Consider the following 25316-nt stretch of genomic DNA (forward strand, 5'->3'; position numbering starts at 1 on the left):
CCCATTTATCCATAAATGTCCTCACCCATTTATGGAGCCCTCTTTCTACGTACATACTCCTTCCAACCATACAATTAATCACTCATTGATCCATCTGTGCACTAACGGCCAGTAGGTCGGTCGGTAACGGCCGATAATCGGTATTTTCGGCCGTTACCGACCGGTATTCCAGAAATGGTATGTAGGGCCCTTAATTTTACAGAATCGGTAAATTTACCGATCAGTAAATTTACCGATTCTGTAAAATACCGAATCGGTATTTTTACCGATTCGGTAAATTTGAGATGTAGGTGGGACTCTTCTGAGTCCCACAAGCCTTACAAAATCGGTATTTTACCATCAAATCCAATCTGATGGTAAAATACTGATTCCGGTGTGCATGCACATGCGTGCATGCACACCTCTGCCATATGACAGGCAGACCTGCCCTTGGGGCATGTATGCCTGCCACATGGCACCCGAGCCTGTTTTTGGGGGGCCAGAGGGTGTCAAAGTGACACCCCCTGCACCCTTGCTAAAATCGGTAATTACCGATTCTGTAATTACAGAATCGGTATTGACCATTGATTCCTATGGGCTTCACAGCCCATAGGAATCAATAGGAAATACCGATTCGGTATTTCCAGATTCGGTAAATACCGAATCTTAAAGATTCGGTATTTACACATCTGGAAATACCTACATCTCCCCCCTTCATATTTACCACTTCTTAAATACCGAATCGGTAAGATTCGGTATTTAAGAAGTGGTAAATAAGAATTACCTACATCGGGCCCTAAATCACCCACCTATTTACTTTCCCATAGAGTGCGCCTTCTTCCAACAAGATTGACTCACTGCACCAGACTAAGCCACATTCTGCTCTTACCCCACACTTTGGCCTTGCACTTTGTCCATTCGTGTACACACTCATCCCTCTATGCGGATGTATGATGCTACATCGCAAACGTTTTCATCGCAAACATTCACATCGCCGTCTTTACATCGCACACACATTCACAATGCACGCTGTCACAACGCAACCCATTACTTCGCTCCACCATTAAAATGCACACAAAACACAATCAATACGCACACAAACACCCCACATGCTCGGATGCAGGGAGCAAAGGGGAAGAAGCTTGAGGGCCAGTCTGCGCATCCTGAAAAATGGCAATTTATTTATTGTGATGCACCTGTTTCTTCTTGGTTTATGAGCCACAGGATAGGATGTGCAACCAGTGAAACCAGGTACATGCTGCCCCACTTAACCAAATTACAGTATGTGATCCATACATCAATTGTTCATCTATCCACCCTTGCATCTTTCCATCCATACACCCATCTTTCATCCATCCATCCACCCACCTTTTCACACATCCATCCATCCTTTATCCATCCACCCTTTCATCCATACATCCATCTTTCATCCATCCACCCATCATTCATCCACCCACCTTTTCGCACACCCATCCATCCATCCATCCTTCATCCATCCACCCTTTCATCATCCTGCATCTGTCTTAGTCCATCATCTTGCACACGCGTCTAAAAATCTCACTTTCTTCTTCTAAAATTGTATGCATAAACCATCCCTTGGTGCACACGTATAATAATTTACAGTTGCATTGCTCTTAAAACAAATGTCATATTTCCTCTTTTTCACCCATTCCCTCGTTCTTGCACATTCCAATCTAGACGTGACAACACAAGGAAACTCTTACAGAGATCGAAAACATTGTGAGAAATACTACCTTCTCTAATTAACTTCCATTAAGGGCATTTAGTGTAAAGAAAATAAAAATAAGGTTAGTTTTGCTGAAAAAAATCCGAATTCTAAAGCTAACTAAAAGTTTTCTGAAACTCTAGATTTCATGCAGCTGCACAACGCACTTTTACCTACACCTGCACAGCTGGAGCACCAATGTACAAGTTGCCTACATGCGTCTCAAGCATTTTTTTTTTGTAACAATCAAAATGGATTCTCCAGCTTTCCATTTGTCAACATGTAGATGGTTGTATAAATCATTTTTCTGTCCTACTGAGCCAAAAAGGAATGCACATTTTCGACAAGTAGCCCTCCCCAAACATCTTCATCTGAGGTAATGTACTAACAATTTTCTGCGTTTTTTCCTTGCAGTTTACTGTCCTCGGAAAGTCAAGATCATCGGCATGTAGAATACAACATCTTAATCACCCAAACGCATCTAACCTTTGTGTTAGCTAGCAAGCATTCAAAGCTACAGTGTGCGGCATGTGTCAAATGTTGTGAGCATCCGATTGTTAAAAAGAATAAATTACCAGGCTAGAAATGGATCCCCCAAAGATTGCACCGGGGCACCAGGTACAACGTTACAAAAAGGCATGTGCGGAATGTTACAGTAGGACATGCTGCTCTTTACAGGGCAAAGTGATCATCCCCGGCACCCACTTCTCTGGTGATATTATTAGCGACAGGCTGAGCTATTTTTGCTGAAATCGATCAACACCCTGATCTAACAGATCAGCCCATAAGGCACTGCCTGACTGCCCTATAGGTCAGTCTGACCCTGTCATTAACAGACTACAAGTCAGGGTGGATTCTGTGCTTAAACATGGAAAAACACTCATGCGTGGGCTGTCTTTGCCTTTCCAGTCCATAAAATCCCAGCACCAGAGGGGTACCCATGGATAAAAGAATACTGTGAAAGGACACTTATTATAGTCTTCACTAGATCAGATTGTGTGAGGGCATCCAATCATGATTTCCGACACAGCAGGTTGTTCTGTCCACCAATGCAGAAGCAGATCCCTTAAATGCTGGATTTGTCTAGTGAGCAGCTTCTGCATGCTGGGAGCAGAAAAAAAAAATCCCACCCCTAAAGAAGTGCATAATTCGCACACAGGTGTCCTATATGTTTCATTGCAACAAGGTGTGGAATTAATTAAAAAAACAAAAGGTAATAGGTAGACTATCTGCAAAAGTCTTAGCCACTGGTCAATTGCTTGAGCCGTCTTCCAGATCGTTGTTTTATGCCCGCTGCATCACAGTGAAAAGTGAGCATCAATCTGTAGGTTAGGTTTTTTTTGTATTGAAAAGCATGTTCAATAAGGAAGAGAACTGCTTGCAACTGGCTCTATTGTACTTTCAGCACAGCACAAAGATGTGGCTGGGTTGCATCGCTGACTGTGCACAAACACAACATCTGAGGTGTGACAAGGCCAATAATAAAACTGGCCTATGATGTCTAAAAAAACTAGCTGTTACCATGTCCTCCTCATCATCATAGAAATCATGTTTGCATGTGTCTTTATGTAGGAAGAATTCATGGAAAAGAAGATTGCTGAGAGTCAAAAATTAATGAAAAAGAATTGTGAGGACCTTCAAAAAATCGGAAACTACAACTTCCATAATGAGTAAGTCTTCCTCCAAAATATTTGCATTAATAGTACATTATAATCACCTGCTGCAGCAACGTTGTTGTTTGTGTGGACACCAAGGGCCTAATTACAATGTAGGTCAAAAAGTCTGCAACCGCTGGTCGGAGGATTTCGGACTGACATTGTAAGTTTAAACTCCGACTGCCATATTGCAATGACGGCGGTTGGAGTTTAAACCGGCTTGGGAATCCGACTCATTTAAAAGGACTCAAGGAGCCCATCAGTCAGTCGGAAAGGCCGCATAATCCCTTAAGGACTATGTTTCCGCTGTCTGGATTATTTCCGACAGCAGTTCCATGTTAGCCTTTCCGACATGAAATTGCTGTCGGAGAGTGTCTTTCGAGGTCCCTAGCAGGGCTCCCATCCCCCTTGGCCCTCCGCACGTGACACTGCGGAGCACCTATGGTACCCCTCTTCACATTCCTGCACCGGGTGGCAGGCACCATGAGGTGTAAGCTACACAGTGCAGGGATGTTTAAAAACTTCCATTTGACAATGGGAGCTTGTGCTGCAGGTGGTTTTGGCCTGCAGCACAAGCTCCCATTGTAAAATGGAAGTTTGTGGCCTCACCATGTGCGGTCACATCCTAATTGCGGTGTTGGAACAGCTGACCTGTAGTCGATCCTTTCCCCATGAGCATCGATGTCAGTCGGATCAGGGCCCAAATGTTTTGTTCGAAGTGTTTATCGTGTTCAATGTCTTTTTTATAGATTGGAGATTTCTTATATTGTTTTAAATGATTGTTAACTTAAGAGACCAGAACATATGCATTATATATATATATATATATATATATATCAGTGATGTCAATTTTTTTCAATTCAATTTTATTTTTATTATGATTTGGAAATCCACGGAATTCCACATAAAATACAGAATAAAAACAGCTTTTTCATACAAAGCAAAAAGATAAAAAACTATTTCACAATTACACCTATCGATACAATATAATTAGCCTCGTAAATCTGGTTTACTAAAAAACATCAGTTGTTAAGATACAAAAATTAATACCTCATTTTCACTAAATTTCAACTGCGAGGGTAAGTAATCTAATGCATCACATTAAAGGGCAAAAGTATATCAATCGGCTTTTAGTCTAAAAATCATCGGTTATCAGCAAAGACAAACATTTCGAAAGACAATGGGTGTTAAAAAAGTTTTTTTGTTAGGAGATGAACTTGTCAAGAAGAGAATCCAAAAAAAGCAGCAATTGTTTTCAACAGTACTAACTAAAGTGCTAATGCATTAATTAAAGTGCAAATGTTTTACTAATACTTTGTAATGCAACACACATAGTTAATTAACATTCCCACAAATATGATCTGAAGCAGTAAGGGTTGAATGGTGTTATTATTTTTAGCGGTCTAACAAAGTGCCAATAGTGCTTCAATAAAATACTGATACAAAAAATGATTACACACAATATTTTTTAAAATATCTACAATTCACCCATACCCATTCATTTTTCTTTTAATAAACATTTAAAAATTCTTTAAAAAAGCAGAACATTTTAAAACACATCAGTTCGGATGGGGGGAACATAAGAAAATCGCGGGCCTGTTCTGCCGTTGCAATATTATACTGTAAAAAACCATGCCTTAAATATTTACGGCGAATTAGATGGAGTGCTGGACACACTATCAGGACATGATTAAGGTCTTGTACACCGCCATTGCATAGATTACAGTGTCTTTCATTTTTGGGGATACCCTCCCAAGCACCTGTCACAATCCTCAAAGGAAGCATGTTCAATCTCAATAATAAGAGCACGCGGCGTGCTCCATGATACAGGTTCCAAAATACATATGGCTGAGGTTTTTTGACAATAAAGCTCCCCATAATGCAATCTAGCCTTCCATTCGCATTACATGTTTGCTGATCTCTTCTACTTGAGATCATATATATAGATTTTTTAATAATAAGCTTTGAGCTGATTTATCTAAACTGAGTACTTCTTCAAAATCAAGATCAAAAATACTTAAAGATTTTAAATAATTTCTAAAGATTACACTTTTCTTTAGCAGATTAACAAAAATGTCCTTAAACAATGCAGCCCTTAATAGATTCTCCTGCCCATTCTGCAGAGCCTTACACCACCGCAAACACGCTGCCATCGAAAGCACATATGTAGAAGGGAGGCCAAATTCAAGTCTAAGAGCTGCAATGGGCGCAGAATAATTTAGATTACATATTTGGCGCCAAATTTTTCCTTCCACCTTCTCGAACATTGCCCACTCACCTTCATCTATTGTTTCAATTGCATAGTTTAGAGTCGGAGCAATCTTTATTTTATATACTGCAGTAGTGTGAGAAAAATGTCTTTTTCCACATTGCAAGTAAAGGCGATTAATACCAGATGCTTGCGAGATGGCTTTACTTTTGCAATGGTCCAAATGTCTCTTAGCAGAGCACCTATTTGTAAAGATTTTTCCTAAGTACTGATAAAATTTTACTATTTCCATTCTTTCATCTCCTAAAAACCATTTCAAGTTTGGTCTAACCTTACAGCCACTATGACTAAAAATCATCACTTTGCTCTTCGAAATGTTTATCTTTAAAAAATAATCCTTGGTATACCTGACCAATTCCGTTAATCGCCTCTGGAGTCCAATTGGGGTTAGATCCATTAATATTGCATCATCCGCATATAGCAGACAGCTTATTTTTAGATCACCCACTTGTGGAGGATCCCCCTTACATTCCCCTAACCGGCTTGGTAGATAATTTATATAAATTGAAAAAAGCAATGGGGCTAATAGGCATCCTTGCTTCAGGCCATTATTAGTGGGAATTTTCTTTGAAAGGCCCTGAGTTCCTCCTAACAAGACTTGAGTCCATGTTGATGAGTGGAGTGCTATTATTACTCTTAACAAGTTCCCGGGTATTCCCATAGCAAGCAATTTCCTCCACAGCGTCCCTCAGTCCACCCTATCGAACGCTGTGGAGAAACCAATAAATGCAGTATACAATGGGGACCTCCGACCCACAGGATATTTATCGATCAGGGTCTGCAGGACAGATATATTGTCTAACGTACCACTGTTCTTTCGGAACCCTGATTGTTCAAGAGGAATTAGATTATTTCCAAAAACCCACTCTTGTAGGTGTACCAAGATGCTTTTTGCAAATAGTTTTCCAGTTGCATCTAGAAGTGAAATTTGCCTGAAACTTGCCGGAGAGTTTTTTGGGCCCTTTTTATATAGCGGAACTATAATGCTTCCCTTCCAAGAGTAAGGGATGACCCCGAGATTGTAACAATGGGCAAACAGTGGTTGTAATAATTTTGCCCAATCGCCACAGTCATTCTTTATGATGGCCACGGGGACATCATCTGGCCCCATTGCCCCAGAATATCTTGCCCCCTTAATATATCCTTCGATTTCCTTCGTTGATGGGGCTTCGACATCACCTACCAATTGAGAGATTTTAGTAAACCCGTCATCATCTTCAACCCCTGTATTTGTGGCATACAATAGAGATATATAAGTTGACCATTCTACTTCTGGAATTAACATGGGTTGGGATTTTACTACACTATCGCAATATTTGGCTATTAACGCCCAATATTTCCTGCTGTCCCCTGAAAGCGCCACTTCCCGGAGTTTAACCCATTTTTCATCTTCTGCAGCCCTACGATCTGCTGCTGCTTTCCTTTTCCGGACCTGTTTTAATCTATATATATTTTTTTGTCTTAGTGCTATAGGGTCTTTAAATTGGACTCTAATCAGCTAATTTATCTTTCTATTTAATATTTTAATGTCACTCGGCAGAGTTGCTAAGGGGGTGACTCTTCCGCTATGCTGCTTTTTACCCAGCGCTTTTATTGCAATCATAACTTTTTCATATCCCACAATCACGTTCTCCCGATCAAGACCAGGTACAATATTTTTAAAAACCCACTGAAAATTCGGAAGGTTCTTGTATGACCAAAAAGTGCGACCATTATTTCGAGAATAGGATATATTATCATTCCTCTGATTCCAGAGTTCAGGCTTCTCGATACATATAGCTAGATTTACCGCCAAAATGTCATGGTCACTCAACTTCGTTGGAACCACTTTGAATTGCGAGCATGCCCCAAACAATTGAAAAGACACAGCCATGTAATCAAGGAGGGAGTGGCCAAAAGCCCCATGAAAAGTAAGTGCTGCTGGTAGATCTTCTGCAAATCTACCATTTAATAAAACGAGGCCAAGCTCCCTGAGATTTTGCAAAAGTGAGAGGCCCCGTTTATCGGCTTTTAAATTGGGCGGGAATACAGAATCTGGTATACACCAAACCTCCTCCAAATCCTCATTAGAAAATGCCAAAATAGAACTATTACTTATTTTAGCGTTAAAGTCACCGACCATTATTATACACACTCTGTCTTCACTCCTACATAAATTATGCACATAAGAACAAATGGAATCAATCAATGGGGTGGACGCCTTCCCCGGAGGAATATACACATTTACCAAGAACAGAGACCCACTGTAACCCTTATGATTCATTTCCATCTTCAACTTAGCACACATACAACATTTTGAGGGGTGTATATCTATCACTGCATCCCATGCTAAATCACAACTCAGCAGAATGGCTAATCCGCCCTTTGCACGCCCCCTCATAGATTTCTTTGCCGTAGCACAGTGCACATAGTAGTTCTCCAACTGGAACTCATCCCTAGCCCATGTCTCTTGGAGGCAAATTATCTTTGGGTCTAGGGAAGCCAATGATTTAAGCTTCTGGTTTTCTTTTCCTAGCCCTGCCAAATTCCATGAGACAATTGTACACGGCAGGCTACCCCCGCGCTATTGTTTTTATAGAAGTTGTTTTTGCCCCATTCAGAGCGCTTGCAATCCAACTCCATTTTGTTGCATCATCTTCTCTGTCTGTACTATGGACCTCTTGGACCTCCGGTGCCAAAAACTTAATTGATCTTACACCTGGTGCCCTTCCTACTGTTATTTCTATATCCTCATATTGTATGCATGTACTCTCTCCCTTATGTTCCAAAAATTCACTCCCTTGCCGATGGCTAGGTACCTTGATGTTTTTAAACGAGGCATCAGATGAACCTGAACTAATAAGGACATCAATACCTCTTTTCCTAAAGCCATCCGCATTAGCTAAGATAAGTGAAGCAACTACCCCTGATGTAAAAGTAGCTTTAGTTACAAATGGCTTATCCCTCCAATCTAAATGGACTAATTCTATATCTTTACTAGAGATTAGCTTTAGATCATCATTTCTGAAATGATTTTTAGGAGAGCACTTCTATTTAGAGTTATTAACTCAGCATCGAAGAGAGGAATAAAAATAATATCCCTATTCGCTTGCCCAGCACATGTCACTGGAATCTTAGCCTGATTAGCATCCTGCACACTTCTATGGGAGTCATCATATAAATTCCCCCTTTTATTTTTATTAGTAGTTAGAATCGTTCTCCGGCTAACTCCCCCATCTTTACTTATATCAAGATTCATTGTCAGCGGAGTTTGCACAGCCAAGTGCAGTGCCAGTTAATTCTACTCTCGGGCAAATTTCAGAGCTATTTTCCGTGGACACTTTATTTCCAGTACTACTATGCAAGTTACTACCACCTCCTATACTACCTTCGACCCCCCCCAACATTGTCCAGAAATACATTCTGCCTACCAGATATGCTGTCCATCTGAGAACCAAGAGCTTGCTCGTGGTTCGAACTCATGTTTAATTTCAGATGACCCAAAGGCGTTTTGTTCTTTTTGTCAACAGGGGCTATGTAAGAATTTTCCTTTTCACATACAGGTTCAAAACGCAACTTTCTATGTTTGCGTTTTGGGAACCTGCAGTATTTCATCATATTTTTTTTCGTCCTCCTACAACCATTCTTAATGGACCCTTTTCTTACTAGTAAATCTTCCCCTTCAACTGGACTCTCTGAAATGTCATTTGCTTCATCTAGTTGTTGTGGTATAGTTTTCTTCTGCTTACTCATATTTAAGATTGTACCTAGTGAGACTTCTCCTACAGCTGAGCTCTCTAAGATGTTTTTTGCTTGATCTAATTGTTGTAATATGGTTTTATTTGGCTTACACATATTAAAACTTGGGAAAACTCGCACAGCATCTAGTTTAGGGGGAGCATTTTCCGATAACTCTTCTCTCAGGGAAAGGGCTTTTACAGGGGCATTAGAGCTAGCTTTAGACAGACTTGAATTTAATTTTCCTACAGACGGTGAGTTTACAAAATCTGCCTGCAGTTCTTTTAGTCCCCCTACCCCTGAGATTTTATCAGCATTAAGAGGCACGTTAAGCGTTTGACATGCTTTACTAGTTGTAGAAGTAGCACAGTTCACACATACCGGTCTATGATTTTTAAGATCCAAGACCCCTCCTAAGATTGGCGTGAGAACTTTCAAAATATGGTCGGAGTTTAGAGTGCTTTTCTCCATCAGGGACAGAATTGCTGATAGGATTTTTTCTAATTTAGAGAATGTGCTCATTAACCCATCTGCCCCTACAATCTCATTTATCGGTGAGGGGTACAAAGGAATCCCCACCACATTGTTAGCTGTCATTAAAGGTTCCACGCCTGATGGATCATGTAAGTCCGAAATCATAGACAAATCTGTAGGGGTGCTACTATACATGATAGGCATATGTGTTTGTGTTCCTATATGGGAGGACGATAGTAGTTTAATCGAATGACATTCTGAGTCCCCTCCCTGCAAGTGCAGTTTCGCTAGATGCATTACTCGTTCTGCATTCTTTTCTAGTGGGAAGGCTAGGTCCGGGAGAGTAATGTCCTCAGCTTTAGCCTGCCCATTTAGCAAATTCTGTTCTTTCTGTTGTTCTATTTTTAGAGAAGCAGCATTTTCTTCTATTAATGAGCAGTCCATCAAGCTCCTGTATGAGACGTTTACTTTATCTTCTACGTTTTCAATAAGGGTGATTAGGTCTGCTAGGGGAGAGTTTGGCACAATTTCCTTAGTTTCGCTTCCCTTCCTCTTAACATATTCTATTACCTCTGGCCTCTGATGGACCACTTCCACCTCCATATCAGATTTATTTTCCTCACTCACTGCTTGCTGTACAACTATTCTGCTATCTAATGGGGGGGGTACTACTTTACAATCTCCCCCATTCATCTTTAGTGCAGTCACAACAGGGTAAAGTCCCACCGACTTGACGCGTATCCATCCAATCTGTTCTCTGTTATCAATTCAGAGTCCATTGACCCCTCCATTAAGTTCCCCTCCAACTTTTCATCACCATTTTTTTGCCCCATTCCACACTTAAAGCTCCTTCTTTTACTGGTAAACATTGACTTTACCGATGGGTAGGATTTCAATAAAGACAGATGAGCGCCGGGTTTACGTCGTCTGATAGTTTTTTGAGGTTTTAGGGGACTCAGACTGCTCGTGACAGACTGACTGTTGGGTACTAAAGATTCTGCAGTTTCTGCTTTTGTCTGTGAGCGTAGTCGCCTTACAGACATTACCATTATGGTTGCAATTTAACACGACCTAAGATTGTTAACCACCCCACTATAAATGACACGGAGTAAGGGGAGACTGACAGTGTCTATAAATAAATGTTAAAACACAAACTCCGCACATTCCATGCAATAAATCACATACCACTCTGGCCGAGGCCTGGGCGATTCAACAGTGACCTAGTCTGAGCCACACGCCGACCCCCGTCTGGCAACTGGGACAGTAGTGGTTATGATAACCGCAAAGGTCTAAGAGATATTTTACACACAATCCTCGTCGTGGAGTACACGGCCTCCCCTTTGCCCGGGCTCTCCCACGACGCAGACGTGGAGTCCAATTTGCAACGCATCCTGGCGCGATTCCTCAGGTGGCGGCTTCCGGCCGCACTGCAGGCTGGGACCTGTAGTCCTTGCAGTCCCGGTGGCAAGTACCCTCCCACACACTCAGCGGTCGCAGGGGATGGAGCGGACTGCGGCGGCGGCGGGGAGGTTGCAGCAAAGTATCAGCCCAATAGCAAAGCAAAAAACGTTGGAAAAATGAGTGCTCCCTCTAGTACTTACAGGTAGGGACTTTGATTGCGGGAAACACACAACTCGACCCAACCCAACCCGAGTCGAAAACTTCAACCAGACTTCAAGCGCTCATGAGTTCAAGTATTAGAAGCCAGAGACCAGAGAACTCAGGTGTATGCAGGGCTCTCACTGCTGCTGGTTCCCGTCTCCCAGTAGCTCTCAGTGGCTCAGTGGCTCAGTGGCTCAGTGGCTCATAGCTGCACCTGCACCTTAGTTTTCACTGTAGCGCCCTCCGTAGTTCCTGGCTTCCAACAGCTTTTCTGGGACGCCTTGCTGCGGGCTCCAGCACCCCAGTGCCCCAGCCCCCCAGCGCTCGCAACCTGCAGACCATGTGAAGGCATTAGGGCTCTTAATGACATACAAGGTGATCAGAGCGATCCGAACAGTCCGAGCGCTCTGACCCCCGCAATGCCCCTAGGCGGTTTCCTCAGCGGTTTCCTGCGGCTGCGGCAGTTTCCCAAACAGCTCTATCGGTTCCAAACAATGGCTCCAACGGCTCCAACAACAGCCCCCGAGGACAGACGGTCAGTAGCAGCCTGTACAGTAGCAGCCTGGTCAGTAGCAGCGGTAGCCAGATTGTATGCAGTGTATCACAAGTCCGTTTGAAATGTTGGGCCGCTCACCAAATTTCTAACCTCCGGCTGCTGCTCTCTCAGGGTTTTTCTAAAGGTGCATTAGTGGATTAGTGGTGCTTATCTGCTGCGAATATCGCAAGGAATGCCGCAAGGAATTCTGGAACTTAGAGTTCACCCTATCTGTGGCTGCTGCCTGATTGTATACAGTTTCAGCGGCAGAGGAGACTCTCAACACGGCAATAGAGTGAGTTCAGGCGCCAGTATGCAGATAGTATGTAGACAGTACATAGAACCAAGGAAGAAGCAGGAGACACACTCGTTATCAGCGTTGTCAGCAATAGGAGTTTCTTCAGCCCCGCCCTGATACAATGTATCTCAAGTCCGATTTTTAAAATGCAGAGCTGCTCACCTCACATCACATCTCCACGTGAAACAGCTCAATGTCAGTCGGCCTCCCTGCCGGCACTATTAGCGCGGATAGCGCGGATACCGGTAGCAAAATCAACGGGAATTCAGGGCTGGTTTAGCGAGCACACAACAAGCAGCGGGCAGCCCACCAAACCGCAGCAGTCACCATCAGTCTCGAGGTGAGGGGGAGGAGCTTCTCACTTCCGGGAAAGCAGCAAAGCTTCCAATAATTCTTGCGAGAACACGGAGATTCGGTGATCGGACCCGCAGCCCTGAGCAAAGCCAAAACCAGTGATGTCATTTGAGATGTCATCAGCGATGTCACTGACCATGTCATGAAGGATGTAATATGTGGCATCATCAGCAGTGGATTGCGGGCACACGAGTTATAGTTAGTACAACTAACTATAACAAATGAATTTCAATGGTTTTGTGCGAGTGAAATGTCTAGCTAACTATAACACCCCTGAAACCTAAGGTTTTTTCAGTGAATTTCTAAGGTTTTTTAAATGCTAATTCCTAACTATAACTTCTCTGAAACCTATGTTTTTTTGTGAATTTCAAAGGTTTTTGTTTTTCAATGACAATTTTGATATGTATTAATTGTTGTATTTATTTTTTTGATACTGATTTACTACATATTTTTAAACTATTTTTAGATATTTTATTTTTTAAATTACATTATAATTACATTATACATTACATTACAAAATATACTTTCTCAGAGTGAATTACTTTAGTTTAAATACTTTGCAAATAGGGAATAGACTTTTAAGTACAGTAGTTACAGTTGTTGCAATGGGCACAACAATTCAACATTGAGATCAATGTGAATTTCTAGTTAAATGCAATTAATTACTTTATGGATTACTTTTCTAACCACAGGACTGGATCCTAGATTCAGTCCTTGGACATCTCATGTAAACAGTTGAGTAAAAGCGTTTTGGTTACAGTAGTGATTTTTAAGGATTATTATTGTATTTTAAAAGTTGACACTTAGAAATATTTTTTTCACATATAAATCACCAATATTATCCTGTGGGAGGAAATTCACATAGCAGGTATATTTTTTTCACATAGAATCACCAATATTATCCTGTGGGAGGAAATTCACATAGCAGGTAAGTAGTGTTATCATTATTTTTTCTTACTCAGTGGTGGATCCTGGATCCAGCACTGATGCATCTCCTGTAAACATTTGAAAGAATGCGTTTAAGTCATACAGGCAATTTTGTAGGAATATTTTTAGTTTGTGAAAATAGACACTTAGAAACATTTCTGGTGACAACTAGGCATGGATTCCTATAGAAGGAAATACAAGTTACTGGTAAGTTAGGATAGAGTTACTTTTCAGGGTCAGTGCTGGGCTAAAAGATGCAGCACTGGGTTCTCTCTTGAAAACAGGTGAGTAAATCGGAATTCGTTGTTCGGATGATTTTCTGTGAATATTTTAAAGTTCCAAAACTCCACACTTAGAAGAATTTCCATGTAAAACCAGTCAATGTTACCCTATGGAAGGAAATTCCCTTAGCAGGTAAGTATTGTTATTGTTACTTTACCTTACTCAGTAGTGGATCCTGGATCCAGCACTGGTGCATCTCATGCAAACAGTTGAAATAATGCGTTTAAGTCATACAAGGACCCTCAGTATTGAAAGAGAATTAATTCCCCAACTTAAAACGCGCCACAGGGCGCGTTTGCACAGTTGTGAAGGAAGGGGGCGGGGCCTGTGGTGATATGTCTGAAAACACGCCCTGTGGCGCGTTTAAGTAAGAGAATTAATTCCTCCTCAATCCTGTGGGTCCTTGGGGGCCAACTAGCCCACCAGGTACCTCCAGTATGCTCCAGGAGGCTGCGTTGCAGAGATGTGATCAGAGGTCACGCCCCTTTTACAGCACTCTGAAACGCAGCTCCGTGGCGCATACTGGAGGTACCTGGTGGGCTAGTTGGCAACCAGAGGACCTCAGGATTCAAGTGGTCTTAATCCTCCAACTTAAAATTCACCACGAGGCGCGTTTGCAGAGTGCTGAATGTAGGGGGAGGGCCTGAGGTGATATGTGTGCAAACACGCCTTGTGGTTCATTGTCCTTGTGGGACCCCCTGAGCAGGTCTAGGGGGTCAGGGTGTTTCTACCCTGCCCCCTTTTTGCGTTTTTCGCATTTGTTTCTTAGGTTTCTTGTGCCTCTTTTCTACCGAGGCACAAGATGGCTGCCAACACTTCCTGATTTGGGGTGTTGACAGCCAATTAGAATACAGCTCGTGCACAGCAGGGTGCGCTTAGGGTGGGCGGATCCTGCGTGGCCATTGATATATATATGTACTTTTAAATGTCATTTTCTCAGGAACTACTGAACGGATTTACACCATTTAAGCAAAAGGCACGAGTCTGAACTAAGGACTACCTCTTTGCCAAATTTGGTGTAATTTCGTTCAGCAGTTCGGACTGTAGCTGCGGCTAAATGTCCCTATGAAAAATTGCATGGGGAAAACACGTTTTGGGACCCCCCTTTTTTCTCGACCCTCGCTTCACGAATCACCCTGAGACTTTCAGGATAGGAGCGGACCAGAGCTGGCCAATAGTTTTGAAAATTTCGCGAAGATTCATCAACCGGCGCCAAAGTTATTTCTATAGAATGTTGCGGATTTCCTATGGAAAATAGGTCCTAACTATAGCTACCTACTGGTGACCGCCAGTAGGGTATTTATATATATATATATATATATATATATATATATATATATATATATATATATATATATATATATATATATATATATATATATATATATATATATATATATATATATATATATATATATATGCTTAAATTAATGAGGTCCTGTACTTGTATTTGCTTTTAATGGACAAGTTCACCATGTATTAGTAACGATATGCATAAGTATTTTTTCTATGTTTATCATACCATGTGGTATGGCACTTGCACTTTAAATATGGTGAGTCACAAAGTTAACGCTGTCATGTGATCAAGGCAGAAGGAGCTGCCGAAACGTGTCATGGTGGAGTGCTTTAAAATGCAATAAAGAAAATGAGCACTTACTTGGTTCCACTCTCGTTTGTTCATCAGTAAGAGCGGAAGAGCGAGGATTCTTCATATGTTCACCAGCTTCTGACTTTCCGCGGTGTTGTGGACCCCCTCCCTAAAAGTTGGCCCTGCGGACGGCAAATTCGCTACTTCGGCGGGAGCCGGCTAACCTTGAGGCTTCGAGGCACTGGCAACCCGGAAGTGACCTGGGTGGTATCCGCAACAGAAACGCAGAGCCCCCTGCTGATGCGGAGCAAAGTATGTGCCTGTGACGAGTAGGCAGACGTGGAGCCGAGCGACTCTAGTGGAGCAAGCTCGGAGGAGTAGTGCCCAGCGAGGAGACGGTAGCACGGCGGGCAACTCAAGAGACAGGCACCCAGCAGAGAGCATATTCACAGCAGGCGGGGAGGTGTGCACCCCAGGAGCCGGTCCCTGAGAACAAGTGTGGAGAGGGTAAGTCATCCGAACTGGGTATTTTTCAAGAGAATTGGCTGCAGAGGAGATGTTTTCCGACTCTCCTTCGTCAGCGCAGCCCACAAACACCAGAGAGGCCAGTAACGAGTCAATTGGAGAACAAGGCTTAAAGGAGAAATATCGTAGCTTAGAAAAATTATTGCGGCAAGAACAAGCTAAATGGTGAGAGTGTAAATCATTACAGGGGTATCTTGACGTGGGCTTGATACCGAGGGGACTACGTATAATGATCGCCCCAAGTTATGACACCCCAAACCCCCAGATGATGGCAGAATGGGCGGAGACAAACCTGGATTCGTCACGAAAATTTTTGCAAATATTGGTTACATTCGCCGCCAGTGATAGGGGGGAGCTGCAATTGAAAATAGATGCTTTGGAGGCAGAAATAAAAACAATAGGAGATTCCCAGCAGAAAACAAAATTGCATGAAGAGATGGTAACCAGACTTAGCAAAGAGGAAGAAAAAAATCTAACAGCGGAAAGCGTTTAAATTCAGAAGGGACAAGAATGACTACGCAAGTGGTCAAATATTTACTTTTGCTCAAATATTTGATGCATACAGATCAGCAGCAGCAAATCAGCAAGGCCAGATACATAAAAATGCAATCGGATATCATGCTCGTGATGAGACCCCTTCAGCATCTGTTTTAAGTTCCGCTGTGGAAAGTGAGTCGGAGGCGGAAGGGAGAGTGGACCGTATGCAGCATAATGCTATTAAACCAACTTTGGGTGAGGAGTTAGACTACATGAGAAGAAGCAGGAGGGAGACATTACATCCACGAAATAGACCAGCAAAAAACGATGAACCGCGACTAGAAGGGAAAGGAGAAAAGCAGCAAGAACCCTCTGACAACAACAAACGTCTAGCCAGGAGAAGAGGTCGGGTAGGGTGGAGGAACAGACAGTAAATACTATGTCAAACTCACCCACAACATCAAAAGCCAAAACCATAATCAATTTGGCTGATATCAATTTAACTAAAGCCGAAGAGCAATTGTATCTTTAGGACTCTCCTACTGCCCAGAGTCTAACTTCGATTACCCACAGACGCGAGCAGACATATACAAGTTTATCCGCAAGGTAAAACTGAAAAAATGTCACGAGCTGAGGTTGCGATCTTCAAAAGGAGATATAAGGATGACTGCCATCAGTTCAGATAACACTCAGGAACTCTTGGTGACTGACTTGGAGACCTTAGAAAATTTGCATAAACTGGCATATGAGGCGGCAGGACATGGAGAAGATGCATGCCATAATAATGTGGAACAGGCATCAAGACCAGATACCAACGCTAAACCTGCCACAAACTTCAAGTTAACATCCAAATTCACCCCTATTATGCCACGAGATGCCATTGACGTCTTTAATGAACAGGTGGTGGCACAGATATAAAAGCTCAATTTGACCATCAGCAAAAATAAAAGGAAAATGACAAATCATGAAGGAAAATACAATCAGCTAATAACAAAATTGAAAAAAGAGAGTAATGTTGTGATTAGAAATTCGGACAAAGGGGGAAACATTGTACTGTGGCCGTTAAAAGAGTACTTGGAGGAAGCATATCTGCAATTAAATGATTTTCAATGTTACCGTAGAAGCTCCTCCGTGAAATACAAAGCAGTCCAGAATTTGTTTTATTCCAAACTTTTGGCATGGAAGAGTATGGGCCTGATAAATATGGATGAATACAAATATTTAAAAACAGAAAATCCGGTTACTCCATCAATGTATTTTATTCCCAAGGTCCATAAGAACATTGTCAAGCCACCGGGAAGACCCATTATAGCAGCCAACAATGGACTGTTAGAAAATATGTCACAGTATATAGACTTTTTCCTGCAAGAACATGTCCAAAAATTAAAATCATTTGTACAAGACACAGGGGATTTTATCAGAATAATTACAGACATACAGTGGCAGGAAGGGTGGCATTTACTAGCCCTGGATGTGTCGTCCCTGTATACGTGCATCAGAAATCAAGATGGTCTCAAAGCAGCTGAATATTTTCTAGCCAATAGGCCACTGAAATATGCACAACATAACAAAATGCTGATGGACATGTTCATATTTTGTTTGGAAACCAATATGTTTATGTTTAAGAATCAAATGTTCCAGCAAGTTCAAGACCTTGCCATGGGGGCCAGCTTCTCCCCCAGCTATGCCTGTTTATTTATGGGCTGGTGGGAGGAGCTGGTCCTCATGAGGCAATTTGAACAAATATATAAAAACAATGTATTGTGTTGGCTGAGATTTATCGATGATTTATTCATCATATGGCAAGGATCAGAACAAAAAGCCCATGATTTTGTTACGCAGCTGAATAACAATGATGTAAACCTGCATTTCACTTTTAATATCAGCAACACAAGTATAGCTTTTCTAGATGTTCAGGTCAATATAATTAATAACAAAATGACCACTTCATTGCATCGGACGGAAACAGCAGGAAACACATGCATCTAGTTCCCATCCCCCGCATTTAATACAAAGCATCCCCTATGGGGAGATGCTACATATTCGCACGATTTGTAGTGAGGAACAGGACATGATTGACAAACAGATGGAATGTAAGCAGCAGTTTCTAGAGAGAGGTTATACTAGCTCTTCTATTGTAACAGCTATTGTCAAATCTAGAAAACCTAGCAGGAAGGATATTTTACAGGACAGAAACAAACGAAAAAAACCTCATAGTATTAAGGAGGGTATAAGTGAGGGATTTACTGAGCCTACAAGAATAATTCTCACTTATTCCAGACAGGAAAAACAGTTGAGAACCATTATAAGAAAAAATTGGCCAATTGTACAAGATGACCCGGTTATTGGGGCTCTGCTCCCTAAACAGCCATCGATAACATATAAAAGAGCAGCATCTATGGCCAATGCTTTAGTTAAAAAGAATCCGGAAGAACAAGAGAAAGCCGGATGGTTGGTAGCAAGAAAAGGTTTCATCGAATGCTCCAGCTGTAAAGCATGTAATTATGGCTCCAATCGAACCACATACCAATCTGGCTTCAGTGATAGGGCTCAGCACATTAAGCAGCACTTGACATGACAAACTGATTTTCCTGTTTATGTCTTACATGTAGCTGCAATTTGTTATACATAGGCAGCACCAAATTGCCTGTCCACAAGTGCGTATTACAGCACATTAGGGCGATTAACAACAGTGACCTGAGTTATCCAGTGGCAAGACATTTTAAAACCCATCATGACAATAACTTGCAACATTTACAGTACTATGTCATTGATGCAGTGCCGCCCCTGAAGAGAGGGGGGAATCGGGATTTAAGATTAAGGCGATTGGAAACACGATATATTCTACAGCTTGACACTAAACACCCAGGGGGCTCAACGCAAGTGAAGATTTATATACTTATCTGGATTAAGGACAAACCGGTCCCCGCTAGATATCAGTCCTGCTCCTGTGTGTATATATATATATATATATATATTTATCCTGACCCGCGACACCAATTTTAATACATGCAATTATGGATTTTACAAATCCTTTAATGATGTATTATATCGTAGGAGGTTTTTCTGATGTTTTTATGTTGTTCTTTTTAGGAATTGAATTGTATTTATTGATAATTAGTATTTATTTACATATATATATGTTTATATACTTGTTTTATCCAATTTTATACAATAGTGGGAATCAATTACCGTTTTAAGTTCAACTAACAAATAAAATGAACTTGTAGTAAACGACAAAATCTTTTTCCTAGTAGCTTTGACAGCAATAGGTATTGAAAATTTAACCATGTTGTAAACAAGCACTATTACTCGTGAACAAGGGGATTCAGTTTCCGAAACGCGTCGAGTGCGTTGTGAATAAACACAATATCTGAATTGAGCTGTAGGCCTGGACGTCGTTCTTGTGAGACTGGGTAGAACGATTGTTGTGGAATACAGGGGAGTGGCGATCCCGTCCCGGCCAGCCGCTGTTAGTGGCCATCCCTGCTTCACTTTTGGTGGATATATATATATATATATATATATATATATATATATATATATATATATATATATATATATATATATATATATATATATATATATAAATATATATATATATATATATATATATATATATATATATATATATATATATCTGCAATACCTTGCAGCGCTCCACCATTCCAGTGAAATAACAAGGCATGGACCTTCTTTGCAGTATACCGTTTATTGCCCAACAAACAGCTCAGCCATGACGCGTTTCGGCCGTCCCTGCGGCCTTGGTCACATATATATATATATATTTCTATGTGTCATGGATGGCTGAAAAACTCTAATTCATATTCAAATTATTTATTTTGCTATTGCATCCAGTTCCAACTACATAGGGGTCCATTAGAATGGCGGCCGGACTTCCGTCTGCCCGCCACCCTAGCAGTGCAGGGACCGGACACCAGTGGTGCGGCGGTCCCGCCCCGGCAATCAGGATGCCACCCCCACCATGGCGGTGGCATCCTCCATTCCCAGCATTGTGGCAAGCTCACAGCACCGCCCGCCACAATGCTGGGAATGCACTGTGCGCATTGTCATGCACAAGGTGACAGGCACCACGAGGTGCCTGCCACCATGTCCATGACAATGCAGGGAGGTACCATAGGTACCCCCCACGTTCACCCCCCCAATACCCTAGGGACCCGCAACGGGCCCCCGAAAGCAGAATCTGCATGCCTTTCCGTGGCGGTAACGCCGCCATGGTAAGGCATGTTTTCGCCCCATGCTAATATGGATGGCAGTATCTAGCAGACCCCCCACCATATTAAACCCTTTCCCGCCTGGTCGACTTGTCGACCGGGTGGAAAAACGCCGCCTTAACCTCCGCCATACTAATATGGCCGGGGTTAAATGGGTGGCTGGCGGGAAGGATGTAGGGCAGATCACCACCACCATGCGGGCGGTGGCGATCCGCCCTACATCCTAATGGGTCCCTAAGTGTTTCAGCTTGCGCATGAGCCTTTTTCAAAGTACATACTATCAACTATTCATTTTTTCTCTTTTTCATTTTTCAAACATACTAATACAAAAATACAAATTTCATGAATTAGTTTAAAAAGACAATCTAAATCCTCAATCGTAAATATGACAAAAACTCAGACATTCTCAACACATTTACACCTGATGAAAACAAGTACAAAAGATTTACCAATAATTTGATGAATAAATACTTAGTTAATAAAATATCACAATATTAACCTTCAATTCATATTACAGTTGTAAAATACACTGACTCCTCTTACACAAGTATAATTATCAACGGCTCCGGTTTCAAACCACGTTAAGAGAGTGAGACTCTATTTGGTTCAGTTGAGGCAGAAATAATATTAAACTTCATTTTTGCTACATACATGTCTACAGTACTTTGCATTGAACTACAGGACAAGTGGCCAAAATATCTCAGCCCTACAAATGAATGGAGAAAAAATTGGAGAAAATTTGTAATAGGGGTGGGCAAAAGTTGAGAAGAAAATATATATATACAATACATATATTTATATGTATATGTTATCTAGAACAAATTCAATATCAATGCATTACCAATAAATGTAACCTTCTATTTTGTCAGTATTCAGTATACCTCATTCTATTCATAATCTCTCTCATTTTCCCAAACCACGACCTCATATCAATCGGAATTTCCTATCTACTTTGGACGGGCCTAATTTACTACATATGCGGTACAGCCAATTCATTACATCTAAGCTGTTTCACTCGATCGCCTCCTCTCAGATTAGCTGCTACCCTGTCTATTGCAAAAAATCTCAATTTGGAGACATCACTGTTATGAAAGTCATTAAAATGTCTTGCAACCAGATACATAAGATCAAAATATCGATTAGATGTTCTGTGTGTAGCTGTAAACAAAGCATAAGCAGGACTGAACATGTATTATTAGAGATTTGTAAGTAGATGTAAAACTGAAATATTATGGCTAATAAGTTATTTATTTAATGTAATTCCGCCTAATAATTAATTTGATGTGTTATAAGTGTATACATAATTATCACAAAATTGTGTATTTTAATAATTATTTAATTTGGCTGTTATTATATTTTTACATGTATTACTTATTTGACTTTATAGAAAATTTAACAAAAACAGATCAATAAAATTAAATGAATCCCCATCGGACAACCTAAGGCAAAATCATATATGTATTTTTTAATTGTAGTTTTTTTCTCATTACGTCCCTGCAGGTAGTCTACAACATTGCATAGTATTTGATTCTGTGCATAGTGTGGGATTGTTGATAATGCAAGATGTAGAAAACAACACCAAGTAAGCCAGTCGCAGTCATGCTGTGGGCTGATCTTGGGAAAATAAGGACACTGTGAATAGAATAATTATAGGAAAGAACACCAAGGGTGTGATATACAGAAGAGTACAAAGGGGCGATAAACTTTCACTCAAGCCATTGAAATGGAATGTACCTGAACAAACGCCACACCCTACTATATCACTGTAGCCCGCTGCTGAGGTCTATACCTGTTCTATAAGGCCCCCTACTGAACTATAGCCCTATAACAAGGGAGATGGCCTTTAACATCTTGTAAAGCCTGAGGCAGAAGGGCTACAGTGATATTAGAATATGCAAAAAAACGAGTATTCAATGTTTTAAATTACCCAGAGAGAAACAGAAATACAAATATTGAAATAGCCAAGCAAAAAGCCTATACCGCCTCTTATTGGCTCTGATCCAAACTATTGTCTCCAATGGAGTTCCCAACATTACAGTATTCTAATATAGCCTTATAGCCCGCCGTAGCGGTCTATACCGTCTATTAAAGGCCCGCTGCAGAGTTAAAGGCCCGAGCCGAAGGCGAGGGACTTTAACAGGGCAGCGGGACTTTATTTGCGGGTAGAGCCCAGCTACGAAGGGCTATACGGCTATTAGAACATTTTGCCACTAGAGGGCAGAATGCTCTAACATATATAATTAAACAAAGGCTTTAGGGAGCACGAGGGGATTGAAATTCCCTCAGACTCCCTGAAGCCTTTGTTCACTGACTGAGCTGTGAACAAAGAAGCATTGCAATGTTGGAGCTCCGGGCTTATACCAGCCATTATAAGCCTGGAACTACTCCATTGTTTTCATTGGAGTTTCCAACATTCCAATGTTCTAATTAAGCATTGCTGCCTGCACCTGCAGGCAATAATGGGGGATATTCTCAAGAACGTGTGATAACCATTGCAAAGTACTTTAAAGCAACTTTCAACATCGCAATCTACTGTGGGAAAATGACGCCTTGTTAACTAAGTATTCACAACCCAGAGGCGCCATGCGATAGGCCCCGACAACACATCAAATGTCCGTGAAAAAGCCAAAGAGAAGCCACAAAAATGCGAAACACGAACGCAAAAAAGTTGCGATGAGGCCAATCGCCATAGAAAAAGAAGCGAAAAGCAGCTGCACGCCCGCAAATCCTGTGCGTCTGGCAGGAAAATGCACTATAAAAGCAACCAAAAAAACACATCATAAACAAACCAAAGTGCATTGCAACATGGATGCACCCTGACCGAGTGCAGAGGTGAACGCGAACACCACAAGCCCCACAGACCACCAGCAAGGAACTACAGCGTCTGGGAAGGCCAAGGAGAAGTGGGAGAGGAAGACGGGGTGCAGTCCCCAGGCAAACCATATCAGTGTCACAGAGGTGACGGAACACTACCATCAACTGACCCACAATTGAACTACTGTGAATGCAGTCAGAGTGGCGAGGAGGTCAATGGAGGAGGTCAACAGGCGCTGGCGTGATGTGAAAACCAAATCAAGGACATACCCGCTGCCAACAGGAAGGTGACAGATGGTGGGATTCCTGCACACCAGGAGGAGCTGAGGGAAGGGAGGTCACAGTCATCAGTGTGGGAGAAGGCACAAGGAGGTGGGAGTCTGGACACAGCTCGAGAGGACCTAACACACATCAACAGGGTGAGTAACGATCAGGGAATGGGAGGTCGAGGGGCGATGGGCACAATGGCACACATGCACAACGATGTGTAGCACACTGCTCACCCACAATGACCCTGGATCATGACCCTGATCCCTGTGGCACACTGCAGCACACACACATAGCAATCACAGCACATCCACATTGACGACAATGTGGTACAATGTGCAACGCCGACACTGTAGAACAGAGGACACAACTGGCTCCGTACATACGCAGAAATAGGCCAACTACATCCAACAGAGCAGGAAACTGTGAGATGGGAATGTACGCATACAACCTCACATATTTCATGTAGTCCAAATGTCCACTGTCCATCATCAAAATCCAGCCCCTCCCAAGCAGTCACAATGTACATTGCCATACTGTCTGCATGTAAAAAAGAACAATGCGCAAACTTACATGTCAACACAATGTCAAAATGCATCTCCCATTCACATTGCAGTGGACAAACAACACCTCGAGCAGAGCAGACCAGACAACTCATGCCAGAGTGGGCCACCAAACCTTCGACATCGACGCCCTACAACAGCTCATGGACATCCCAGGCAACCCACCACCCGGGCAGACAAGCTACATAGAGGAGAACCCGGCCCGGCACAGACCACACAGCAGGAAGCACCCACAAGCACGGCTGTCTCACAACACGCCACCAAGCCACACATGCCATTCCAATGCCAGGTGCCAGAATTGCCAAAAGGAGGTGGCCGAACAGGTGCGGGTGGGGTCCGAACCCATGGAAGACGAACTAGATCACATACGTGGGTGTCCAATACCCTTCAGGGACAACCTACACCCCACAAAGGAGACCCACACTGCTAGAGACACATGCATATACACATTTTCAGTACAGAATCACACCGTCCATTCCTCTTATGTATTGAGTAGGTGATGACAAAGCTACATGTCCAAGCTCTAACTTGCTGCCCGCGGTGACATGCCAGCGTCCGCTGTACAAAGCACAATGTAATGTCAATGTGTCCAGGGCCCTCTTGCATACAACATGACCACAGGGACACACTCAGACAGTATGTGGAACTGGCTACAGGCACGTGCGCCCAGCCCCTTTATTGGCAGGGCCACATGTGCAGTGACACCTGTGCTAGATGTTTGTGGAGTGAGTGCAAGCCAGCCCGCACAGAGTGGTTTGTGCTGGCAACAACTTGAACAGTGAATACCATCAAAATGGAAACTGAAAAAACCAGAATGACAGAGAAAACGTCTGAGCAACATGGAGGTAGCCGGATCAAGTACTGAGGTTACACAATATGCAAACAGAGGGTGTCCGTGAGGTGCAGTGCACTGAGGTTTGGGCACTAGAGCTGAGCCCGCTCATGTGTGCAAATTGTCTAGTATTGTGTCCCTTCGGGAAATACATGATGCAGCTGCAGCTGCAGTGGGGTGTGTTACACCTGCATCAT

At 42.2% G+C, this 25316-nt stretch overlaps 1 protein-coding gene across 2 annotated transcripts in view; it reads left to right on the top strand.

Moving 5' to 3' along the window:
* LOC144818526 (serum albumin-like) overlaps positions 1-25316 on the top strand; it is a 510759-nt gene that overhangs the window by 373344 nt on the left and 112099 nt on the right. For both annotated transcript variants that reach the window (XM_078676035.1, XM_078676036.1), the window contains one exon: positions 3278-3375. In XM_078676035.1, coding sequence (XP_078532161.1) covers positions 3278-3375 — 98 coding nt within the window. The remainder of the gene's footprint in view (positions 1-3277; positions 3376-25316) is intronic.

This window comes from Lissotriton helveticus, chromosome 2_1 (assembly GCF_964261635.1).
Source record: "Lissotriton helveticus chromosome 2_1, aLisHel1.1, whole genome shotgun sequence".
Classification (NCBI taxonomy): Eukaryota; Metazoa; Chordata; class Amphibia; order Caudata; family Salamandridae; genus Lissotriton; species Lissotriton helveticus.